The sequence below is a fragment of the Sander lucioperca genome, chromosome 9 (assembly GCF_008315115.2).
Source record: "Sander lucioperca isolate FBNREF2018 chromosome 9, SLUC_FBN_1.2, whole genome shotgun sequence".
NCBI lineage: Eukaryota > Metazoa > Chordata > Actinopteri > Perciformes > Percidae > Sander > Sander lucioperca.
This window is the reverse complement of record NC_050181.1, coordinates 37,483,271-37,506,331: the sequence shown is the minus strand read 5'-3', so window position 1 is coordinate 37,506,331 and position 23,061 is coordinate 37,483,271. Positions and strand designations below refer to the sequence as shown.

Genomic DNA, 23,061 nt, shown 5'->3' with positions numbered 1-23,061 from the left:
ACTTTATATTCTGGGGGATCATTTGATGTCAAGTTATTCAATTTTTTGACCAGATGCAATTTAGAAAAAAGAATAAGAAACTGTGTCAGAGTCTGAGTGCGACTTAACATACCATACATTTGCAATCAGTTTATGCATTCAGGTCAAAGCTATGTACATATTCATTGTGAATTCTCCCCCATGTGAATCCGGCATCATGGTGCTCTTCAAAGGCGATGGAAAGCTGTCACACTCCTCCCCTCCCCCGTCTTTCTCCAACTCATTCCTTTTCTCGCTGTTTACTTGCTACACAGACAGTTGTATATTTGTACCAGTCACCCAGGCTGCGTATATATATATATATATATATATATATATATATATATATATATATATATTTTATTTTTTTTATTTTTTTTTCTTCTTTGGACAGATGTGGCCTTTTCACTCAGTAAAATGCCACTGACGTCTAGTGTTATAAACTGAGGATATTTAAAATACAAAATTCCTCGCTGTGTGTTGTCGAGCAACATCAAGATTCCCGGGCCTCTCTTCTGGCATCTGACTGAGCGTCAGACCTCATTTGCATCATTAGATTCTTTCAACTGTGGAATAGCTTTGACCTTCCTCCATCATCAGTGACAGAGTGAGACAGTGTCCCTCTGTTACCTCCCTCCTGCCCGATCTTTCCCTCCTCTTTCATCCATTACACTCACTTTCCTTTCCTGTCCTCCATGTCCATCATCTCCTCCCCTGATACCCAAATCTATCAATCGCTCACATTGTGGTCATATTATGCAGCTCTGCTCTAATACTTATCTATTTCAATCTCCTCCCTTCAATTTCTTTTCATTACACTTCTTCCTGCAGTCGTCTTATTTGCAGCGGTATATCGAGGAGGCGTCTGCTGTCTTGGTTTTAAATTCCCTGTTTGGCTTTCACCTATCTAACGAGCTGGAGAATTGAATTAATTTCTTTTCTTCTCCATACCGAAGGGATATAAAAACACACTCCCACAACTCATGCACACTCGCAAACATACACACACACACTGAGCTGTACAGGGTAAAAAAAGGGGCCGTTGCCTTTCAGGTGAGACGTCTCCAGGGATATGTTTTCCTTAGCAGCAATCGCCCGGCTATCAACGCAATCTGCGGCAGCCCCGTTGGAACTAAGAAGAAAGACGTGATTTTACTTCCCAATGACTGACCAACCATTGGGATTACCCCACCATTTTGTTATCTGGAAACTCATTAGCCTTTAGAAAGGAACACAAGAAATGACCTCCCTTCATATCCCATCTAGAGACCGGGAATCACAACTGTGATAGCAGAGTCTGCTGTTTGCGTGAAGGAGAGGTTTGTCTTCTTTGGCATACAATATAAGACCTCATTTATCAGCATGACCCACACATTACTGAACTGACATATACAAATAAGACAAATAAATATTCTGCGAGCATTTTACAAACGTAAGGACATACTGCCGAATAAAGCTCACGGCAGTGACCGAGCTTTTTGGAAGCATGTGTGGGATAATAAATCATCAGTTATTTCAATCCACGCCATTAATAAGGCCACAGATCCCCAAAGGGTAAGACTAATTCAAGGCTGTTCAGTCACTTGTCAGACTGTGTGTCACTCACAATGATTGGTGTCTGCATGTGTGAAAGTTATTTTTTTTCTATACCCAGAGACAGGTCAAGTTTGATTAAATGATTTTATCTCCCTGCTATTCTTAACTCTTTCTCTCTAACTTGCACTCTTGCTAATAGTGTAATAAGCTGTGCACTTGCTGGTTAATTACACCCCAGCTTAAACAGTTGCCGCACTAAATGCTTTTCCTGAATTCACTTAAAAAAAAAAAAAAAAGCCATGTAAACACAGGCTTATTCACGTGCACACACAGGCACAATTTGTGTAGCTTTAGTAGCGCACGCACCCGATTTAATGACTTGTAAGTCTTCTCTGTGCCTCCCAGTTGGCTGGAGTCCAAACCTCTGATCAGCAGAGCGAGCTCTTCATCGTTCCTGAAAAGACATTATGGTGCACATATAGCACCGTATCACACAGACCGGCACACATGCCATTTCAACACATCACAGCGACTCTGCTTGGATCTGAACCGAGAACAAAGGGTGATTTTGTACATCTTTCAGCATGGGGAGATGGGCTCTGTTGTTGCTCCAACCTGCTCGCTAATGAGGCAAAGTCCCATCCTGGATAACAGGACTACACTTGTAGTGACACTGCCATACTGTAACTGCTGAATGCATTAGGTTTAGGAGTTTCATATGTTAGGCAAGTAAAATCCATCAATTAGGGAAACGTTCTTGTATTTTACTTACTCGTGAGCCACATCACAGGAAATATTTCAATCATCTTGTGATTGACAAAGTTTTTCTCATTCACTCTTAAGGACCTGCCTAAAAGCTTGTCTAAAATGTTCATGTATGTATGCTTTGAGTGTGTATGTACACGGGAGTCAGAGCTGCCTGTGACGTTGGTGAATATATGTTTGGAGCTTAAACAGACTACATTTAGTGATGTGTGGGGGGCTTTTGTTGGGATGTAAACCAATCTGTTCCCCTTTTAGCCCTGGCATTTCACTAATGTCTGCCGACTAAGCCGAAATGGAGATTTATGATAACACTGTAACCCCTGAACCCCCCAGATCACATGTGACGTCACATGGTAGAAATAGTGTATGTGGGTGCACTACGGCTGAAAACCTACAGATGTAACACCTGAGCAGAGACCATATGGTTGCAGGCAAGGTTACCCATCTAATAAGCTGGATTCCCGGGTAGCCCTCTGTTGTTTGTTTACTACACTGTGTGTGTGTGTGTGTGTGTGTGTGTGTGTGTGTGTGTGTGTGTGTGTGTGTGTGTGTGTGTGTGTGTGTGTGTGTGTGTGTCTGTGTGTCTGTGTGTGTCTGTGCTCTCAGTATGTGTAGCCATGTGCTCGGGTTTGAGGCAGAGAAAAGCAGGTCAAAACACTGCAGGGTGTGAGAATCATCAAAATAGCTACCGCTAATTAAACGTGCCAGGCCTTTGTGTGAAACAGAAGGATCCATGTTCTCTAAATGTGATCGTTGACTGAAATGCTCTTTGATTTCAACATGTTATGAGCTTAAGTGGCCAGAGTAACTGTTAAACCCCTTCAGACCCACTGTAAGGAGACACCAAATATGTTGTAGTCTCTGCTAATGAAAATGATCACTTAACTCCAGATTGAAATATCTCGACAACTATCAGATGGATTGCAATGACTTTTTGTACAGACATTCATGTTCCCCAGAGGATGAATCCTCATGGCTTTGGTGATCCTCTGACTTTTCCTCTAGCTCCACCATGAGGTTCACGCTTGTGATTTTTAGTGAAATGTCTCGTCAACACAAAATGTACTGTAATCCCAAAACTAATATTTCCATCAGCATCAACTTTACTTTGTTTAGTACTAATAAACAAAGTTAGCATGTTAACACACTAGACAATTAGATGGTAAATATTATACCTGCTAAACATCAACATGTTAGCATCGTCATTTTGAGCATGTTAGCATATGTCGATGTTTGCATTTAGTTTAAAGCACCACCGTGTCCTAAGTAGGGTTGGAACGGTTCGCTACAATGGAGGGAAAAGCAAAACAAAAATGCAGAAGGCAATTTTTTTTTATTGTGCATGTCTCAGGCTGTACCACCTAGTGTCATACAGTCTCTCCCCTGAGCTAGCTGCAACAGCCTGAAGTGTGTAAAGTAAGATGTAAACAGTAAACAATAAGTAACCCACATCATCTCTAGACTCCATCTGTAACTTGTAAACAAAATAAGACACTCGGCTATAGAACTGGGCCCCGTTTCAGAAAGCAGGTTTAGTGAAAACTCTGAGTTTGTTAACCCTGAGATGAGGGAAACTCTGGGTTTTCTGTTTCAGAAAGAGAGGTAACTTAACCACAGTCAGTTATGTGGTTATGTTGTTTTAACTGTTTAATTGTTGTTTGTACATAAAATTAACAAGTTATGACACATCACTTTTTGTGTTTAATAAACATATAAATACACATTAAGTAACCTGATCATTCTATGTTAATATAACGTAGAATTATATGTTAAGAAAACTAATTATTTTTGTTGCATGACTAAAAAAATTATGTTAAACTGTCATAAATTTCCTTTCAGATAACACTCATGTGACACATTTATTTTATGTTTAGTGTACTCAAAACTTTAATGTTACCATACTGTACTAAATTAAAAGTTTTGAGTGCAAGCCGTTTCCAAAAATTTTTTAGGTTGAGTTAGCGAATTCGGATTTACAGTGTGGTAACTGAGTCTGTGAACCTAACCTGGTCGGGAGCAGGTTTTCTTCAATAAACCCTGAGTTTCTCTCAGTCTCCTCCCTCTGACACAGCGCTCTTTCATTTCCTCATTCATTCATTCAGTCTGTATCAGGCGCATTTTAGCGCAGTTTGTTATCCGCATGAATAAAAAAACAGGGTTGGTTTATTAACTATGTTAGGCAGACTATAAAACTTTTTTTTTTCTCAAAACACGGCATTTCCTTTTGTCGACGATCCTGTTGATGAAGAAGCTGTATTACTTCACAGGGAGTTAAACACACGTCGGGAGATGATATAGAGGCTCCGACGCATTTCCATTTCCAGATAACTATTTGAGCGGTATCGTTTTTCTTCCCAGTCTATCAGTTATGTAGCCTACATAATATTATTCGTCCTCATATCGCTAACGTCACCCATTGTGGACATGCTCTACATCCCAGCAGATTATTTCTGTCACATTACTTTTTTTGCAAACGTCAGTTTTCTTTACAACATTGGTGATGCGGAGCATATTAGTAAAGCTGTATAGCAAAGCGCCGTCAGAAGAGTGTGACTCGCTCTGAAACGTGTTTTAAAGTTTTTGTAGTGTTCCCTGGACACAAACCAGTGAGAGCCATTAAAAAGGAGTTCCACAGTATTGCAGGTGAATGATGTAAACCTGTTTCAACCTAACACTAATCTACAACAGCAGTCTTAACCACCACTCTCTCCCCTGTACTACTGTAACTGACTGGGAAACAGAAGTTTCAAACTTGCGATCTTAAAGAGGCCGGCGTGTCCTCTAACTCTTGTGGGTTGCCACCACTCGCCATACTCGTCCTTGGTGCTGCTATCTCTGACCAAGGGGGTAAGCTTCTCCTCGGACCGCGAACCTCCTATGGCGCCATTTTAATGCTACAAAGCGATCACCCCCCGTTAGCATTCCATTGACTGCCATTCATTTTGGCGCCACTTTGACAGCGAATAACTTTACATCTGAAGCGTTTAAAGACTATATTTGTCCATTGTTTATTTCTAAAGAAACACGACAATGTATAAAAGGCTCCATTACCTTGTACTTCACGTTATGGCTCCGTAGCAGACGTTTTATAAAAATAGGCTAACGATTGTGTCATAACCATGCGACTTACTGTCGCATAGTAGAGGAATTACCGTATAGTACAGGAGAAGCGCGCAGGCAGTTTCGTCTCACATTAGCTGTTTAATAATTAGCCTGTGCCTATGTTATCTCCTTACATATACCTATGCTCTCCGTCTCTGCAAGATTGGGAATGATTGAGATTTCTCTTGGCACAGCTACCAGAAGACTTACAACTTTCAGACACGTTGCTCATGTCACATTTACGTCGTCTCTCTCAGTTGGAGGCTGCGCAGTAACACTCAGCGCTCACCGGAAAAGTGCTTCTAACGGCCTTCACTGGTCTCCGTCCAGAGCAACGGGATCTGTTGGTCCATTCTTATATACAGTCTATGTCTCTGACTCACTAAAACTATCATACATAGGCGGAGCTTGGCTACATAGAGCACCAATCAGAGCTTCAGAGCTAAGGCGGGGCTACAGATTAGGTGTCCTTAAAGAACCCGCGTATCTAACAGTAGTTCCGCATTACATTAGTTTCGCATTACATTAATTAATTTGCACGCAAGTTTTATTTATTTTTATACCATGTATTCTCTTTGTAAATTCATGCACCGAACCGTGACGCCTGTACCGTTTCTGGTTCAATACGAATACATGTACCGTTCCACCCCTAGTCCTAAGTAGCTAAAGCCTCACAGAGTTAGTTTTGTTTACTGTTTAGATCAGTTAATATACTGTAAATACTTATTGAATTACTTTAATATTAAAGCAATAGTGTGTGACTATTTTGTATTAATGAATGTCTGACTGTTACATTCAAGCCGACGACAGTGTTGTTGTCATTACTTAGAATTCCTCATGGGGGCAGAAACTACTCAGAAACTACTCACTATAGCTATAAAAAATCTAAATTCATCGCAGGAATTTGTCAAAATTGTACAGCCCAGGTAGCTCAGTTGGTAGAGCAGGCGCCCATTTAAAAAAAGGTTTAATCCTCAATGCAGAGGTTGAGGGTTTGATTCCGACCTGCGGTAGGTTTCCTCCACGTCTTCCCCTCTCTCTTGTGCTGTCCTGGTGATTAAATGCCCAAATAATCTTATTATTTTTTTTAATAATCTTAAAAAAAAAAAAAAAGTACATCCCAGTGGTGGTGTCTGATGGTTTTTTATTACGTAAAAATATTTTCTATATCACGTCAATGTTCGTTTTATCAAGAGTGGTGAGTTTCATTGACTTGTAAATCAAAAAACTTTCAGATCTTAACAACTTTGATTTGGGGGGTGAGAACGAAAATTCTGGCTGGGCCGAGTAAATTTAAACACAAGTCTGGAAGGGTTTAACTTCAGATCAGCATCTCTCTCTCTTTTTGACACCTGTTGTGTGTGGGTATGTGTAGATACAGTATGTCTTCATGTTTGAATCACTGGGAAAATTGCAATATATTGGTCTAAATAGTTATAGTTTTACGTGTCTTTTGATAAGGGTCAATACACAGTTGCCACAAAAAGGCAACAGATGCATTTATGTTTGTTCTGCTTTTGAAGAGAACAAACAGTGTTTGAAATGATTCATTGGATGCTGCAGTGTTTTGTTTTTCCCTTTAATCTCACCATCCCTCTGTGTATATTCATCACAACTGTCACACACAGGACTCTCTTTAGCTGTCAGATTACACCCAGAAACAAAAACAAGGGAAGAAAGAGAGAGAGAGAGAGAGAGAGAGAGAGAGAGAGAGAGTGTGTAGCTTTACATTTATGATTCCAGTTTAATCTATTTTGGGTGCACAGGGGATTTCACATGAAGTTTGAAATACCAATGCTGTGAAAGCTGAGACACTGAAAACTATTTAGCGCATAGTTTTGTGATCGGTAATACTTTCTTTTCATTGTTGACAATTGTCAGTTATTACTGTAATCAGACTGACTAGACAGGATCAACTGCTGCAGAATAGATGGTCGGTTGATTCGACAGGTGCATGGTTTAGTGAAGTGTTCACAGAGTTTCTCTTTCTGGTCTCTTTTGCAGTGAGCCCAGAGAAAATAATTACAGCAGAAAAAAAATAGATACAAAGATACAATCACTTCAGAGGATTGAAACATGCCCACACACACCTACTCATACACACACAGACACACAGACACACACACACACACACACACACACACGTCATTGATGTTTGTCATGGATTTGATGATCTGGACTGCACAGCACTGCTCATTATGACGAGAGGAAAATAACAAAGCCAGTATTGAGTGGGAGCAAAATCAAGCAAGGAACAAAGTAGCACAAGACATCAAAGAAGTAAAGCAAAAATGTTGTCTCTTTCTCAATATGCATATTCTCAGGTACACATTTGATCCAACATTTTATCCGCCTATAGGAACAGCGACAGCAGCTAGATGTCGGTACCAATCAAGTGTGTATCCGATACTGACTTACTGGTTGTACTGGTTAAAGAAAAGTGAAACGGTCAACGGCACAGAGACATTTGAAACCAATGAGGAAGTTAACTCCTGTGTCTTATGATTGATTCAAGTTGAGAAGTTTTTTTTTTTTTGTCTTTTCAAGACACATACAGTATTGCTACTTTGCATTTGTGGATTTCAGAATGTCCGGAAATTTCATTTATTTCACATTTCTTCGCACGTGTGTAAGGTGTTGTTGACCTGAGACCACATGCATAGACCTTACTGTAATATTACAGGAAGATAAACATTTTGAGTGTGTTTACATGTACAGAGTGATCTCACCCAGGACAGGCTACTTATACAGTCTTCATGTTAATATTCAAGTCATGACCCTTCATGAATAAACTCAATATTCCAAATAGTACTGCAGGAGAACTCAAATTTCAATGATGGATGGATGGATGGATGGATGGATGGATGGATGGATGTTAACAAAGGTGATCAAAGTCTGTAGCAGTATCACAGGTACTCAACCGAAAAGTCCAAACCGTTGTTAAAGAAAGAAGAATCCATCCTGTCTGACGGCACCCACACCCTGTACTGCACCTAGAGTTTCAAGCCTTGCTCTCTGGTTCCCACTTCAAATACCCACTAGCCAAAACCAACAGATACAAACACTCCTTTATACCCAAAATGGACCAACAGATCCCGTTGCTCTGGACGGAGACCAGTGAAGGATATTCAAAGCACTTTTCCGGTGACGGCTGAGCGTTACTGCGCAGCCTCCAGCTGAGAGAGACGACGTAAATGTGATGTGAGCTGAAAGTTGTAAGTCTTCTGGTAGCTGTGCCAAGAGAAATCTCAATCATTCCGAAACTTGCATAGATGGAGAGCGTAGGTATATGTAAAGAGATAACATGGACGCGTGGTTATGACACAATCGTTAGCCTATTTTTACAAAAACGTCTACTACTGAGCCATAACGTGAGGTACAAGGTAATGGAGCCTTTTATACATTGTCGTGTTTCTTTAGAAATAAACAATGGACAAACAGAGTCTTTAAACGCTTCAGATGTAAAGTTATTCGCTGTCAAAGTGGCGCCAAAATGAATGGCAGTCAATGGAATGCTAATGGGAGGTGATGGCTTGGTAGCATCAAAATGGCGCCATAGGAGCTACACGTTCCTGGGAGAGGCTTACCCCCTTGATACTCTCAGCCAGCTCACTGCTGAACTCAAAAAAGATTTATCAGCTTGACCACCCAACCACGCTTGGTAAATACGGCTTTACTTTTAGGTTTTTACTTTTTATTATTACATGTTGTATTGAATTGATCTTGTGTTATCACTGTTGTCACTGCTGCACAACCAATTGCCCCTCTGGGGACAAATCAAGTTCTACTTGACTTCATACACACACAACAGGTGTCAAAAAAAGGAGAGATGCTGACCTGAAGTTAAACCCTTCCAGACTTGTGTCTACATTTTCCTGCCTGAGTGTTCATTCTAATTGATTAATTGCTTCTATATTTTATGGATCAGCTGCTCTTCACATGACTAATCACGTTAAGGAACTTGCTGCACTGAGCGAAACTGATACAAACCGAAGCTATCAGTGTCATGGGATCAGACTCCCCACTGTGCCCGGCGCCCCTCACAGAGGTCTCAGTGTTGGTGAAGTTCAAAGTGAAAACGTGACAAGCGACACACACACACACACACACACACACACACACACACAAACAGGAATGAAATGACCTTTTGGGGCTCATCTCCCTTCTAATCCACTTAGCGTTGTCTAACTTTGGCCCACACACCAACCCAGACAGCTCCTGTCTGAATGCAGGGACATTTATAGTGTTTATGTTGGAGTATTATTAAGCATCATGATTATTTTTAGCATGATGAAAGTAAATAGTTTTGGGGTGGGGGGTGTGTTTGTTGAAAAAGTCATTTGAGGACGTGGAGAGATACTTTTCCCCTTAATGAACAAGCAGCACGTAGTTTTTATTTTTTGGTCTTGTGGGGTTTTATCTTCACTTGTTTTAGCTTTGTTGTGTTGTTCCTCTGTGGCTGTCAGGCATTGCATTGTTCGTGATGCACTTTGCATCCTACACACTGATGTTCAGTTTCAATGCGACTCTGGCTGACTTTGAAGCAGTCGGAGAAGAGAGGCTGGAGTTTGGCTTCCACAGCTCGTGCCACTTTTTTCGCTAACTAACTCTCGGTTTTGGTGGCGTGTCACTTTGCTGTGCTTCTCAGGAAAGATGCACACATACAGACATCAGCTCAGAGAAATCACAGAGATCTGTGTGTGTATGTGTGTGTGGTGGTGCGTGCGTGCGTGCGTGCGTGCGTGCGTGCGTGCGTGCGTGCGTGCGTGCGTGCGTGCGTGTGTGTTGCGGCTTCTCGGGAGTATATGAGAGGATTGAGAGTGAAAGTGTGAATATGTTACCTTGCATTCTCAGCTCAGCAGCCCGTCTACACACATGCAAAGGCTGTGTGAAAACTGTCTGTGTGACCTGGGCCCATGCTTATCAAACCTCAAAGAATTACAATTAAAATGCTTTGAAGATCCACTTTGCAGTAAAGTAGTTTTTTGCTGAAGGTGAAGAATAAGACAAATTTATCAATTAACCTACTCCGACTCCCAGCAACATGTCAGGGAAACCGTTTACATGTTACAATATGGTACAAACATCTAGTTACCAGGGAACAAATGAGGAACTTACTGCTATAAACCATTAGTTAATGTCAAATTTTATAAAAGAGTAGCTAATGATTAGTTTATGATGAATTCATTGAGAAACAAGTGAGGAAAGAATCAAGAACTATTTGATAATTGATGAATCAATAATAAGTATTTTTCTAATAATTCCTAATGGAGGACTTTTAGTAGATAATGATGAGTTAGAACAGACTGGGAGATCCTATATTAATGAATCATTAAGTAATGAACTAAGGAAAAGCCAGTCAGAAGCAAGTATATACGTACCCCTCATTCACAGCTACAGGAGATTACTTCTTTAAATGATTGTTTAAATACTAGATAGTTAGTCGGTCCAATGAAACATTACTGCAGCATTCAAGTCAAAGGTTTGTGGCTCTAATCAGCTAAAGGTCAAACAAGGCAGCATGTCAGCCTCAATCAGTTAACACTCGCTGCCTCAGTGACACAGAGGAAGAGGATGCAGCTACAGTAGGATCGTATTGCACCAAGCGCCTTCATGAGTATCGTCTCTCTTTGCAAACTCAAAACAACTGCAGTGTCACTCTGCAGCCCACTGAACAGCTCTGAAAAAAACAATGCTCAGTTTTCTATGTGAACATCGGGAGCAGTGGTTTATGGTCACTGGGTGTCGCTGTAATGATGTCCACGATGTGGACAAGCGACCGAGACTTTGTGAATGTTGACCAAGTGTTTGCATTCAGTTGATTCTTTGTGAGTTCTTTCCCTTTCAGGTTTTTATTCATATTGTATCTTTGTGTTCCCACTCCAGGCATTGTACTGTCGTCACTGTGGATATCCCCCTCTGTGAGCCACCAACTAGGGCTTCTTTCATTTTTTTCTCCGCCTAATTATGTTGTGATGACAGTTTTCCTTTTTTATCTTCCAGGCTCTTAAGTTTGGGCATCGTTGTTTTTCTTTTTCACTGATAATGTGGGCCTTGTGAAACCTTTTTGAGTCTCAAACTTTGACTAGAGGAGACACAAATAAACTTTATTTGACCTTTTCAGACTTACAAAAGAACTTTCATGTTGACTTGGACTAGTTGATATTGCTTGGAGAATAAATGACCAAACTTAGAATTTCCAGACTTACTGAAATCATAAATCTCTGCTTTGAACAAATTCACCACAGTTGTTTTCCCTCCTGACTGTTTACTTCCCCCTTCTCTCTCCCCATTCAGTGCAGTTGTATTAGAGAGCTACTAATCTGTACTCCACACTTGACTTTGGCTTAAAATGAAGTGACTAAGCACAGATTTAATATTGGACTTATAGCTACTCAGGAATGGAAAGCACAAACTGTCAGCTTTCCTCTGAAAAGTAAAAAACTTGTCATGTTTGCGCCTCGGTTGCAATAAAATGCAAAAGCTCTCTCTAAAAACCTGCTTACTGCTCGATTGCACCTACATCACTGATGCTAAATTGTGAGAGTTTTTGTGTGTGTGTGTGTGTGTGTGTGTGTGTGTGTGTGTGTGTGTGTGGCAGCGGGGTCAGTGTGTGTGATAAAGAAAAGCGAAAAAGCCAGACAAAGCTCAGGAAGCAGGGATGCGAGGGTTGAGGAGATCCACGCTCTGCTGGCTGAATATAAAGGCTTTTAAAGGCTACCAGTCAACATAGAGGACCTATTTATGGTCAGACACACTGCCACACTGCCACACAAATACACACCAGACAATGACCACAACCTTATTTTTCTCTACAGTTATTTTGGAAGCCTCTTTTCTTGGCAACATAGTGTTTTTAATCAGGCTATCCTGTCTGTAAAATCAGGTGTAACATCTGGTGTTTGAGACATCTGGCCATGGTCATCAGTGTTGTGCCTGTGCAGGCTGATGATGTACTGTATGTGTGATTGGACGGGGATGTTGCTCCCCAACATCTGTTCATTAGGTCAGCTTCCTACAAGTTAGTTATTTTTAGCATCTGGGCTGATTTTCCACTCATTCTTCTCCCCCGTTCTCGCTGGACAGCTGGCCTGTGGCAGAATCTTTCTGGATAGTTTTTGGATTTGCCACTGCTGTGGCCTTAACATCTGGCAAACATTGACTTACAGTTTGTAGTGTAGATTTAGGTACCCCTAGTGTGATTTTATGTGTGTTGGCTGTCCAGATGCAGGAACAAGCTGTAAGACTTACCTTGAGCTTTTTTGAAGCAGAATAAAGACGCAGGCTGCTGATAAAACCTAATAAAAAAAAAAAAGTTATCCTCAGTATTTGCCACAGGAGTGAGAGTAAAGGTGTGTCTTCGCCTGCACACTGTACTCCTCTGGGTCCATGTGCTTGATAAAGTGTGTGTGTGTGTGTGTGTGTGTGTGTGTGTGTGTGTGTGTGTGTGTGTGTGTGTGTGTGTGTGTGTGTGTGTGTGTGTGTGTGTGTGTGTGTGTGCGCGCGTGTGTGTGCGTGCGTGCGTGCGTGCGTGCGTGCGTGTCTTAAAGATTCCTGCCTGTCCTTGAGTCCAGCAATGAGGACCTTGTCTGCCTCCACAATGTCAGCTGACTGAATCATGCTACGGCGCTGCCACTGACCCGTAGAATGACTATCAGGGGTGTGTGGAGACAGGCGGCATCCATCACAGTGCCTAAGGGTTGGGAAGATGTGAACTGACACACACAGGCACTATATACTGTACTAGGGCTGCAACTAACGATTATTTTTATTGACGATTAATCTGTTGATTATTTTCTCGATTAATCGATTAGTTGTTTGTCCTATAAAATGTCAGAAAATGGTGCCGATCAGTGTTTCACAAAGCCCAAGAGGATGTCCTCAAATGTCTTGTTTTGCCCGCAACTCAAATATATTCAGTTTGCTGTCACAGAGGAGTGAAGAAAGGCTAAGACTCTATGCTAGCTTTGAGCTAGATGCTATTGCCAGCATGCTAACATCCTCGCACTGATAATGCTAGCATGTTGATGTTTAGCAAGTATACTATATCACAGTTTAGCGTGTTAGCATGCTAACATGTGCAAATTAGCAATATACACCTGAAGAATAGTGACTTGAAGATAGGTTAGATGAAAAGTTAGGGGATGAAAGATTTTAGAAAACATCCTCAGGGGACCATGGATGTCTGTACCACAGTTCATGGCAATCAATCTGATAATTTCAGAGCTGTATCACTCTAAATATCTCAATGAAAAACTAAAGTTTCGACTTCATGGTGGCATGAGAGGAAAAGTCAGGTTATCGCCATAGTCAGTAGGGTTCAGTGTTGCCACAGTTACTTTGAAAAAGTAACTTAGTTACTTTACAGATTACTTGATTTTAAAAGTAATTTAGTTACTTTACAGATTACTTGATTTTAAAAGTAACTAAGTTAGATTACAAGTTACTTTATTAGTTACATTCAGCAGCTGCTGACAACACCCCCACAGCCTCAACATAAAAATGACAACCGGTTTACTGTAAGGCAGCTTGGCATTGCCAGTAGTAGGGATCTTGTTTATTATCGCACGAAACGAAGGCGAGTCAACCGTGTTAAGGGGCAGCATTTCCTCTACAACATACCAACTTCTTCAACTCTCCCCCACTTACTGGTTTTGCACCGAAGTCCAGCTTTTGTTGTTTGGGTGGTGGGGGACCTCCTGCTCTCTGCTTCGCACCACCTGGTGGGACTTGCTCTGTAAGTTTGACTGCAGTGCTGCGACTCCAAATGTTTCTTCAAATTTGACGTAGTGTTTTTGTAGCTAGATAGCACTTTGTCACCACCAGCACAGAGTGTACAACGAACTTTAATATTGCCATCTTTAGCTGACACAAGCTCAAAATAGTGACTGTATTTCCAGCTAGAAAACGCGCATCTCTCTCCTCCCTCCATTGTTGTTTACATTGTCGCTGCGTGGTACACGTGACCTGTCCACATGCTGAAAACGTGACTTGTTGTCGCATACGTGACTTCACTCCCCGAGATGCAAGAAGAAAGTAAAAACAATATATATTTTTACTAAGGAAAATGATAAAAATAGTAACGCACAGTGACTTGGATAAGTAACTTTAATCTGATTACTGGTTTGGAAATAGTAACGCGTTAGATTACTCGTTACTGAAAAAAGTGGTCAGATACTTGTAACGCGTTACCCGGCATCACTGGTAGGGTTCATCATCTGGGCACCATGAATGTCTGCATCAGTGGCGCCAGCAGCCCTAATCCTGTACGCACTTTTTTCTGAGACATGTAACGCTTCTTATGATAATGCGCAGAGGAGCAGCCGCTGACAGCAGCTCTGTTCTGCTCTCTGCTATGCTCACAGTAATATTTTCCTCATTAATTATACGTTATTTCACCCACAACCTATCCACTATTAATCAGAGTGTTCATTTGTATGCCTCCATCCGCAGATAAACCGCTGATTGCTATGGACGCTGAGTATCGCTGAACCCATGGACGGAGCTAGCATGTTGTTTGAATCATGTGTGTTAACATGGACATGAATATTTCGGTTATGAGGCTTATCCCATTTTTGATCATATTCAGGATATGATGTTTACATGGCACACAGAGAAATTAGGTTATTCTTATCCCTGTACATGCTCACTGTCTGCTCTGAGCACATCCACCTCTCTCTCTCTCTCTCTCTCTCTCTCTCTCTCTCTCTCTTTAACTGATTTTATCATTATGTTACATTTAGCCAATGAAAAAGACTTCAAATAAGATGGTAAACACGTCAAGTTTAACAAACCGTAGCCTTAACAGTGAAAGAGGTTTAATCCCAGGGAAAAAGGGCCCAGACTCCCTTTAAAGCCGTTTCGCCAGGTGTTGAGTTAGGGCTACATCTTAAACTTTGTGAAACCTGTCTAATTCATGCATTTATAATTGTTAATGCCTTGTATTCGGCAAACGTAATAGGCACACAGCGTTTTTTGTACTCTATAACATAGCCTATATCATTCATTTCCCTCTCTAGTGCTACTGACGTGTCTCCTTAAGCCATCTCGCTCCTACTTTTGCATAAAACAACCACCTGTAACCTAATATTTTCATGACCTGGTCATTATTATATGATAAAAGTATGCTACAGGAGCACACTCTTATACTCATCAAATATAAGAACAGCTCATTTCTGGCACAGTAAACAGCTTCAGCGGGCGGGCGGTTTTTGTGCGTACTATAAAATAGAATCCTGCCAGCGCCACTGGTCTGCACAATATTTTGTGCCAATCCATCCTGTAGGAATTGAAATATTTCACAAAATAAGTGAAAAGTCACTAGGATTCACCCTCTAGGGAACATTAGTAGTGAAGTAAAAGGTGCAAGAAGAGGAAATATCATCATGTCATCATGTGCCACAAAAACGATCTAGCCTGTGCAATGATGTAGACATTGTTTCAGAAGCTCGTTATTTCAGAACATCTGTATACTCCTGTTTGTTTTTCCGATCTCTCTGGGCTCGACTCCACGGAGACGCTGAGGTTTGCTGCTCCGTTGTTGTGGTCATGATGAGTTGTTGCTGGTTGACAGTGCGAGGCTGATTTGCTGCTGAGAACTGGGTCAGTTTGTGCAGCGGTCTGCACAGCAGCTTCTCTTTGTCTGCAATTGTTGTCTCCCAGCGAATGGAAAAATTGTGCGAGATTTCGACCAGATCCTTCAGATATGGGATCTGTAAACAGACTGTTTTCCAGACCTGTCACAAAACTGTGGGACATACCATATCCACCCTGAGGCTCAGTAGATGAGACACAATCTCTGGAGGTTTTACTGCAGTTTGTGTGCGTGTGTGATCATGTGTGAAAATATCTGAGGTTTGTGCATGTGCGCAAAGAATTTATGTCTGCCATCGTTTAAATTTAGCTTAAATCTCATTTCATCCTGCCAACACATTGAAACAGTCAGATATGATTAGACTTTCAAGAGGCTGTTTTCTAAATCCAACTTACAAGAAAGACTTGACGCAAAGAGAGACTGGCGACTTTTGTGAATACTGCCCTTTAAGCACAAACCAACCCATATATTATTAATCTGTTTGGCTCTGCCTTTCTCCACTACCAGCATCAGAGTGCATTTAAATATGATACTCCCTGGTGGTGGTGGTGATGATGATATATTCTCTCTTATTTCTACCTTATCTGAAAGCAAAACCAACCAAGTAGTGCAAATAGTGAAGAGTTAAACATTTCTAACATTAGAGCAAACAACTTTCCTGTTTCTACACTCAAGTATAAAAGTATTACTACTTACTTCTAATTAGACGGACACTGAGTTGTGTTCCAGATTTAATGCCAGGTGCTCTTTGACTGTCCCTGAGTTAAAACCGGTGTGTGGGAGAGATGACAGGTTGCCTGAAGAAATGTTAAAGCACGAGTGATTCATCTCCAGGAGGACCAAAACGATTTTTAATTCATGCCCAGCAAAATGCCACGTCCTACGCATACATGCATCAACACATACCTGATGAAACACATAATGTGACTTGAGTACACAGGGATTCAAACACCTATTTCTCTTCACGTTTCATAGCCGCGGTGTGCGTGGCTTCCGGGCATAATGTGACTGTTGAGCTCAGTCTGTGTTTATGCGTGGTGAAAATAAATTCATTGTGTTCGTCAAAATGGAGCAGCCGTTTCAGTGCGGCAAGGAGAGCTGAGGAGATGCAGCATGCATGAATTCAGCTGAAGCAAGAAGCTCCCTCGCATGGCTCCCAGTGTCCCAGTTCTCCAACTGAAACCATAGTTCAATTCGTGAAAAAAGACAAATCATCTTAAATATCTTACACAGATCCGTGTTCCTGTAATGGGCTCCCGTCAGCTGTATTTTAATGACGTGTCATGATATGTTTCAAATCTTCGCAGCTTTCGGTACAATATTTCTTAAACTGCAGGAAATATAGATAATTTACAGCCGTGTGGATGTAATTTTCATGAGCTTGGGAGATGATCTTTTTCACATCCTCTTATAATGTTTTTATTCATTCTTTTTTTTTCTGTCTCCACTCTCTCTCTTTTCTTCTATCCTGTCCCTTTCTTCCCTCTGTTTCATCTTGCAGGTGTATGGTGTACTGCCTGTGACAGGCGAGGAGTCAGAGGGCCAGGGCCATGATTGGCTCTCCTGGCTCTGGTGGGCGTGCCTTAGTGCCATGGCCGAGGATGTGGCGATGGGTCCTGGCTGCTTCTCTGGTTGCCATGATAACCTTGACGCTGCCAGGAAGTGGCCAGGCCTGTCCACCACGGTGTGAGTGCTCGGCTCAGCTGAGGTCAGTGTCGTGCCAGCGGCGGCGCCTTATCAACATCCCAGAGGGCATCCCTACCGAGACACAACTCCTGGACCTCAGCAAGAACCGGCTCCGCTGGGTGCAAGCAGGGGACCTGGCACCGTACCCGCGGCTAGAGGAGGTGGACCTCAGTGAGAACCTTATCGCCACATTAGAGCCCAATGCCTTCGCCTCCCTCCAGAGTCTTAAAGTGTTGAAGTTAAGGGGAAATCAGCTGAAGTTAGTGCCCTTGGGTGCTTTCGCCAAGCTGGGCAATCTGACCAGCCTAGACCTGAGCGAGAACAAGATGGTGATTTTATTGGACTACACCTTCCAGGATCTGAGGAGTCTGAAACATTTGGAGGTGGGAGACAACGACCTGGTTTATATCTCCCACAAGGTAAGCTCTCCAGCATCTTGTTTGTGTCATCCCTGTGTTACTAATGAAGAACTGCATGGAAGAACTTTTTTTTTTTTAAATCCCTGAAAGGAAATTAGATCCCACAATCCCACTTTCATATTGACAGTAGTGGAATATACTGTGTGGTTGTAAATAAACAGTAATGCCAAGCCGCTATTTGCCAGCCATAGTGCCTGTATCAGTGTTTGGTTTGGCTCAGAAATATGTAGTTCAACATTTGGGAAAATGGGCTTATTTGCTTTCTTGCCAAGAATTAAATGAGAGGATCGATACAACTCTCTTGTCTGTATGCTAAATATGAATCTACAGCCAGCAGCTGGTTAGCTTAGCTTAGCACAAAGACTGGAAACAGGGGAAGTAATTAACATCTTATATCTCATTTGTTTAATCCGTACAAAAATTTAAGTGGAAAAATGACAAATTGTGGTTTTATGGGGGGTTGTGTGTGAGGCTATTTCTTGTTTGGGTGCTGCTGGCAACCTAACAGTGACAGCAAGACACCTTGTAGGCAGATTTTGTTACCGTTTGATGGAGCCAGGCTAGCTGTTTCCCCTTTTGTTTCCAGTCTTTATGCTAAGCTACCTAACTAACTAACTAGCATTCTATTTAAATGTTGAGCTATTCCTTTAACAAAGGAAGATAATGTTTATCATGAAAAAGAGGGAAACGAAACTGAAAAGTTTAGCAAGTGTGGGGGGGAAATTGTTGTCAAATTAGTTTGTAGGCACTTTCCACAGCACTCACGGCACCACAAACTCCTAGAAATCCTTAACAGAAACAAAACATGTATTTGCTCACATCATTATAATTGACCTTTCAGTTTGGTCTTTCTACTGTTTTTTAACATCACAATTGAACATTCCATTTATCGTTCTGATTCCCAGGCATTCTCAGGGCTGCTGGGGCTGGAGGATCTCACAATAGAGCGCTGCAACCTGACATCCATCTCTGGCCAGACGTTGTCCTACCTGCGCAGCCTGGTCACCCTTCGCCTCCGTCATCTCAGCATCATTGCCCTGGAGGACCAGAACTTCCGAAAGCTCTCCAGCCTGCGGGGTCTGGACATTGATCACTGGCCGTACCTGGAGTACATCTCCCCTGTTAGTTTCCAGGGCCTGGACCTCCACTGGCTCTCCATCACCAACACCAACATCACCTCCGTCCCCTCCGCTTCCTTCAAGAACCTGGTGCACCTCACACACCTCAACTTGTCCTACAATCCCATCAGCACACTAGAGCCCTGGGCCTTCAAGGACCTGCTGAGGCTGAAGGAGCTCATCATGGTAAGCACAGGGTTGATGACAGTGGAGCTCCATGCCTTTGGAGGCCTTCGACAGATCCGAGTCCTCAACTTCTCCTCCAACGACCTGCAAACTCTGGAAGAGGGCTCCTTCCACTCTGTCAACAGTCTGGAGACCCTCAGAGTGGATGGGAACCCCCTGATGTGTGACTGCCGTCTGTTGTGGATCCTGCAAAGACGCAAGACCCTCAACTTTGACGGCAGAGTGCCGGTGTGTGCGGGGCCGGTGGAGGTGCAAGGGGTCAGCCTCAGCGCCTTCACCGATTCTGCACTCTTCGATCACTTTACATGCCAGAAACCTAAGATACGCAACCGTAAGATGCAGCAGGTAATGGAGATGATTATATTTAGGTTTAATATTTAGCAACAAATGAATACATGCTCATGGTTTGATTACTGAGGTTACTCTAATTGCTTCTACAAGCACAAACAGCATTTTTATAACACTGGCAGATTTTGTTGTGTATATATTCTGCTGTGTTTTTCTCACTCCCCTGCATTTATTAGTCCGTGCACTCCTTTGTTCCACCTCTCGCAGGTGATCGCTCGTGAGGGGCAACCCGTGAATTTTCTGTGTCGAGCTGAAGGAGAACCTGCACCTGCTATTGTCTGGATTTCCCCGCAGCGCAGACGGATCACAGCTAAGAGTTCAGGGCGCATTACTGTTCTCCCTAGTGGCACCCTGGAGATCCGCTACGCCCAGCTTACCGACAGCGGAACATACATCTGCATCGCCAGTAACGCCGGAGGCAATGACACCTACTTTGCCACACTCACAGTGCGTGGCCAGCCGCTGGATGCCGCCTCAGCCTTCTTTCTCAACCGCTCGCTGTACAGCGGCGAGTTCTTCAACGACACAAATCTGAACAGCACGCGCGTTTATCTTAAGTTCACCTTGGACCTGACCACCATCTTGGTCTCCACAGCAATGGGTTGCATCACGTTCCTGGGGGTGGTTCTCTTCTGTTTCCTGCTGTTGTTCGTGTGGAGCCGGGGACGCGGGCAACGCAAGAACAACTTCACAGTGGAGTACTCCTTCCGGAAATCTGAACCCGTCACTGGCAGCTCCTCGGGAGGGACCAGGAAGTTCAACATGAAAATGATATGAAACAACGCAGCCAGGGGTCGCTCGGGGGAGGCATGAGCACGTCCCAAAAACGTGTTTGACATACGCAAACACACACAGCCACTGACTCGCAAAGAAGTGTGAAAGCACAATAAAAGATTCTGTCTATCATGGCTCTATTCAAAAGTTGAGCGCCCACATCAAAAACATGCCATGACACGATTTGGTTTAATTTGTGAATGAAAACAAAATAACACTGATCTCTCGGCCTCTCAGGGGTTTTATATTCAGCTTGCGTTGAAATGATACTGTAAAGAACTACAGTATTGATAGACTTTAAAGAGCTACTTGCCATCCATGCTTGATAAGAATAATAGAGGAGATAAGTTTTTGAAATTGGCATGGATACTGAGCTGTGGGATACCGGTAGCCCTGTCTCTTTGTTACAGTAATGAGATAATAAAAAAGATCTCTCTTTTCATTTAAAATTTCCCTTTACTGTATTATGTGCAGTCTGGGATTTTAAAAGATATGTGATGCAGGGAGACCTGGCTACCATCCATTAATATAATTTGTAGCTATGCTCTTTTAAAGTCTGCCTTGTTAAGAATCATGCATGTAGAAATTTAAGGAAAAATAAATAAATTAAGAGTTAAGTTGTAAGTTCATACCACTGAATAAAACAAATTGTTTTGAAAAACAGTTTGAATCTGTTTTTCTATAGAAACATATAGCAGCCTCCTTTATCTATTCTGACCACGGCTGAACAGTGAGGGTTCTCCATTAACATTATGATATGTCAAGCTCAATGGATGTAAACTATGAACTGATAGTATCTGATAAGAAGCACTAGATTTGGACCATTCACATAAATGACAAATAGACAAAAGATTTGGCCTTTTCCTCTTTGTGAGATTTTGCGACAATGTTAGCTGTGTGAGTTTGGGACGAGCGCACTGGCCGAGAGCTGCCCGTGGCCCGGAGGGTTTGGTTAGGAAGTCAAGCCCACCGGACACGGGCAGCCACAGTAACCATAGCAACCAACACAACAGAGAGCAATTGGGACTGGGCTCGTGGCCACAGGAGGGTCGCTTGGTAGAAGGAGAGGGAGATAAAGAGGCCCCTACATCACAAGCCCCGTTCACGGGTCAACCTGGCAGCCTCCGCCCTCGCCCTCTGCTGTGTTGGTGAACGCTTGACCTTCCCAGCGCTGCTAGGGGGGAGTAGCCTGGTGAGTTGGGTCATACTCAGAGGCAGACAGAGGACACACAGTCACACTGTCGGGGTCTTCAAACAAACACATACACTCATTCCAGTAGGGGAAAACACACATAGCAACATATGAATAGCACCTTTTCTCAGGAAAAGTGAGCCTACGTAACCACACATACATGCTCTGTTCAAATATAACATTCCAGCAATACTGTATGTATGTAGAGCCATAAAGCCAAAATGAATTCTCTAAGAGAGAAATTATGTAAATGTTTGAGTGACGAAACAAAGCCATAGTATGTGTAGGTTGTTTTTTATATAGTAGCGTGTGCATGATTCAGTTATATAATGATAATTATTGCTACTGCCATTTTTGGTGTGATGATCACAGGACCATCTGCTGTCGCTGGGCTTGCATAAAATTGCACTTCATAACACACACACATAAACACATAAACACACACATAGAAGTGAAGGTTATTTAGGTTGATAGGAACAAGAATCACAGTTACACATGAATAAACGCACAAATTGATGAAGCACCGTAGCGATCACAAAGTGCGACACTGACTGCTCTCTCTCTGCCTCTGAGACGGTCGGTGTGCGAATGTCTCTGCCCCCCTAGCCCAGTGCATCCCCCCTCCTCACCCCCACCCCCACCCCCACTGGGTCCTCCTTTGGGAGGGGTCCCTGGCTGGAGACTAAGGATTCAAAATGTAAATGAAGTCGTGTTAACCCTACCCACACCATGTGCATCGTATAGTGGAGAGTAGTACTGTGGTTTAAAAAAAAAAAAAAAAATAACAAAAACTTTATTTGAAGTGTTCTGTTACTTCTTGTTTTTCATTTCCTGAGTTGTTGTTCTCCGTGACCTTTTGGCTGTTTACCGTGTTAAAGTTCCCCGTCTTCCGTGTGGGACTGTTCTGTTCTCAACACCTAATAAAGTTCCCACACACTAGACAGTGCTTGTGCCTGTTTGCATCTCAGTGTGCATATCAAATGGAACCAGGCATCAAGAAATGAGATATAATCTAAAGCAGTGGTTCCTAACTTACAACTAACCTGTGTAACTCACAACTGAATAGTTTACCTCTTCTCGAGTTGATGCGCCAGCTTTTCCTAAGTTCAAATGTAGCCTATAGTTAAAAGTATTTATTAACTGCTGCACCAAGCAAACTAGCTCTTACACTGAGATTAGTTGTTTACACACAGTAACAGTTGGCTAATGTATGACCCGTTCACAGTGAAGAGTAAATGGAATATGGTCGACATATCTGACCTGACACTTGATCAAATTGCTGTTTACTTATAATGTAAATTGGGAATATTTTAGCAAATATCC

The 23,061-nt window shown here is 42.4% G+C and overlaps 1 protein-coding gene across 2 annotated transcripts in view; it reads left to right on the top strand.

The window, feature by feature from the left end:
* Positions 1 to 22,679, top strand: part of LOC116037266 (leucine-rich repeat and immunoglobulin-like domain-containing nogo receptor-interacting protein 3) — a 47,746-nt gene extending 25,067 nt beyond the window's left edge. For both annotated transcript variants that reach the window (XM_031281086.2, XM_031281085.2), the window contains 3 exons: positions 17,517 to 18,120; positions 19,026 to 19,769; positions 19,980 to 22,679. In XM_031281086.2, coding sequence (XP_031136946.1) covers positions 17,566 to 18,120; positions 19,026 to 19,769; positions 19,980 to 20,549 — 1,869 coding nt within the window. In that variant the 5' untranslated portion in view covers positions 17,517 to 17,565 and the 3' untranslated portion in view covers positions 20,550 to 22,679. The remainder of the gene's footprint in view (positions 1 to 17,516; positions 18,121 to 19,025; positions 19,770 to 19,979) is intronic.
* Positions 22,680 to 23,061: the final 382 nt, after the last annotated feature.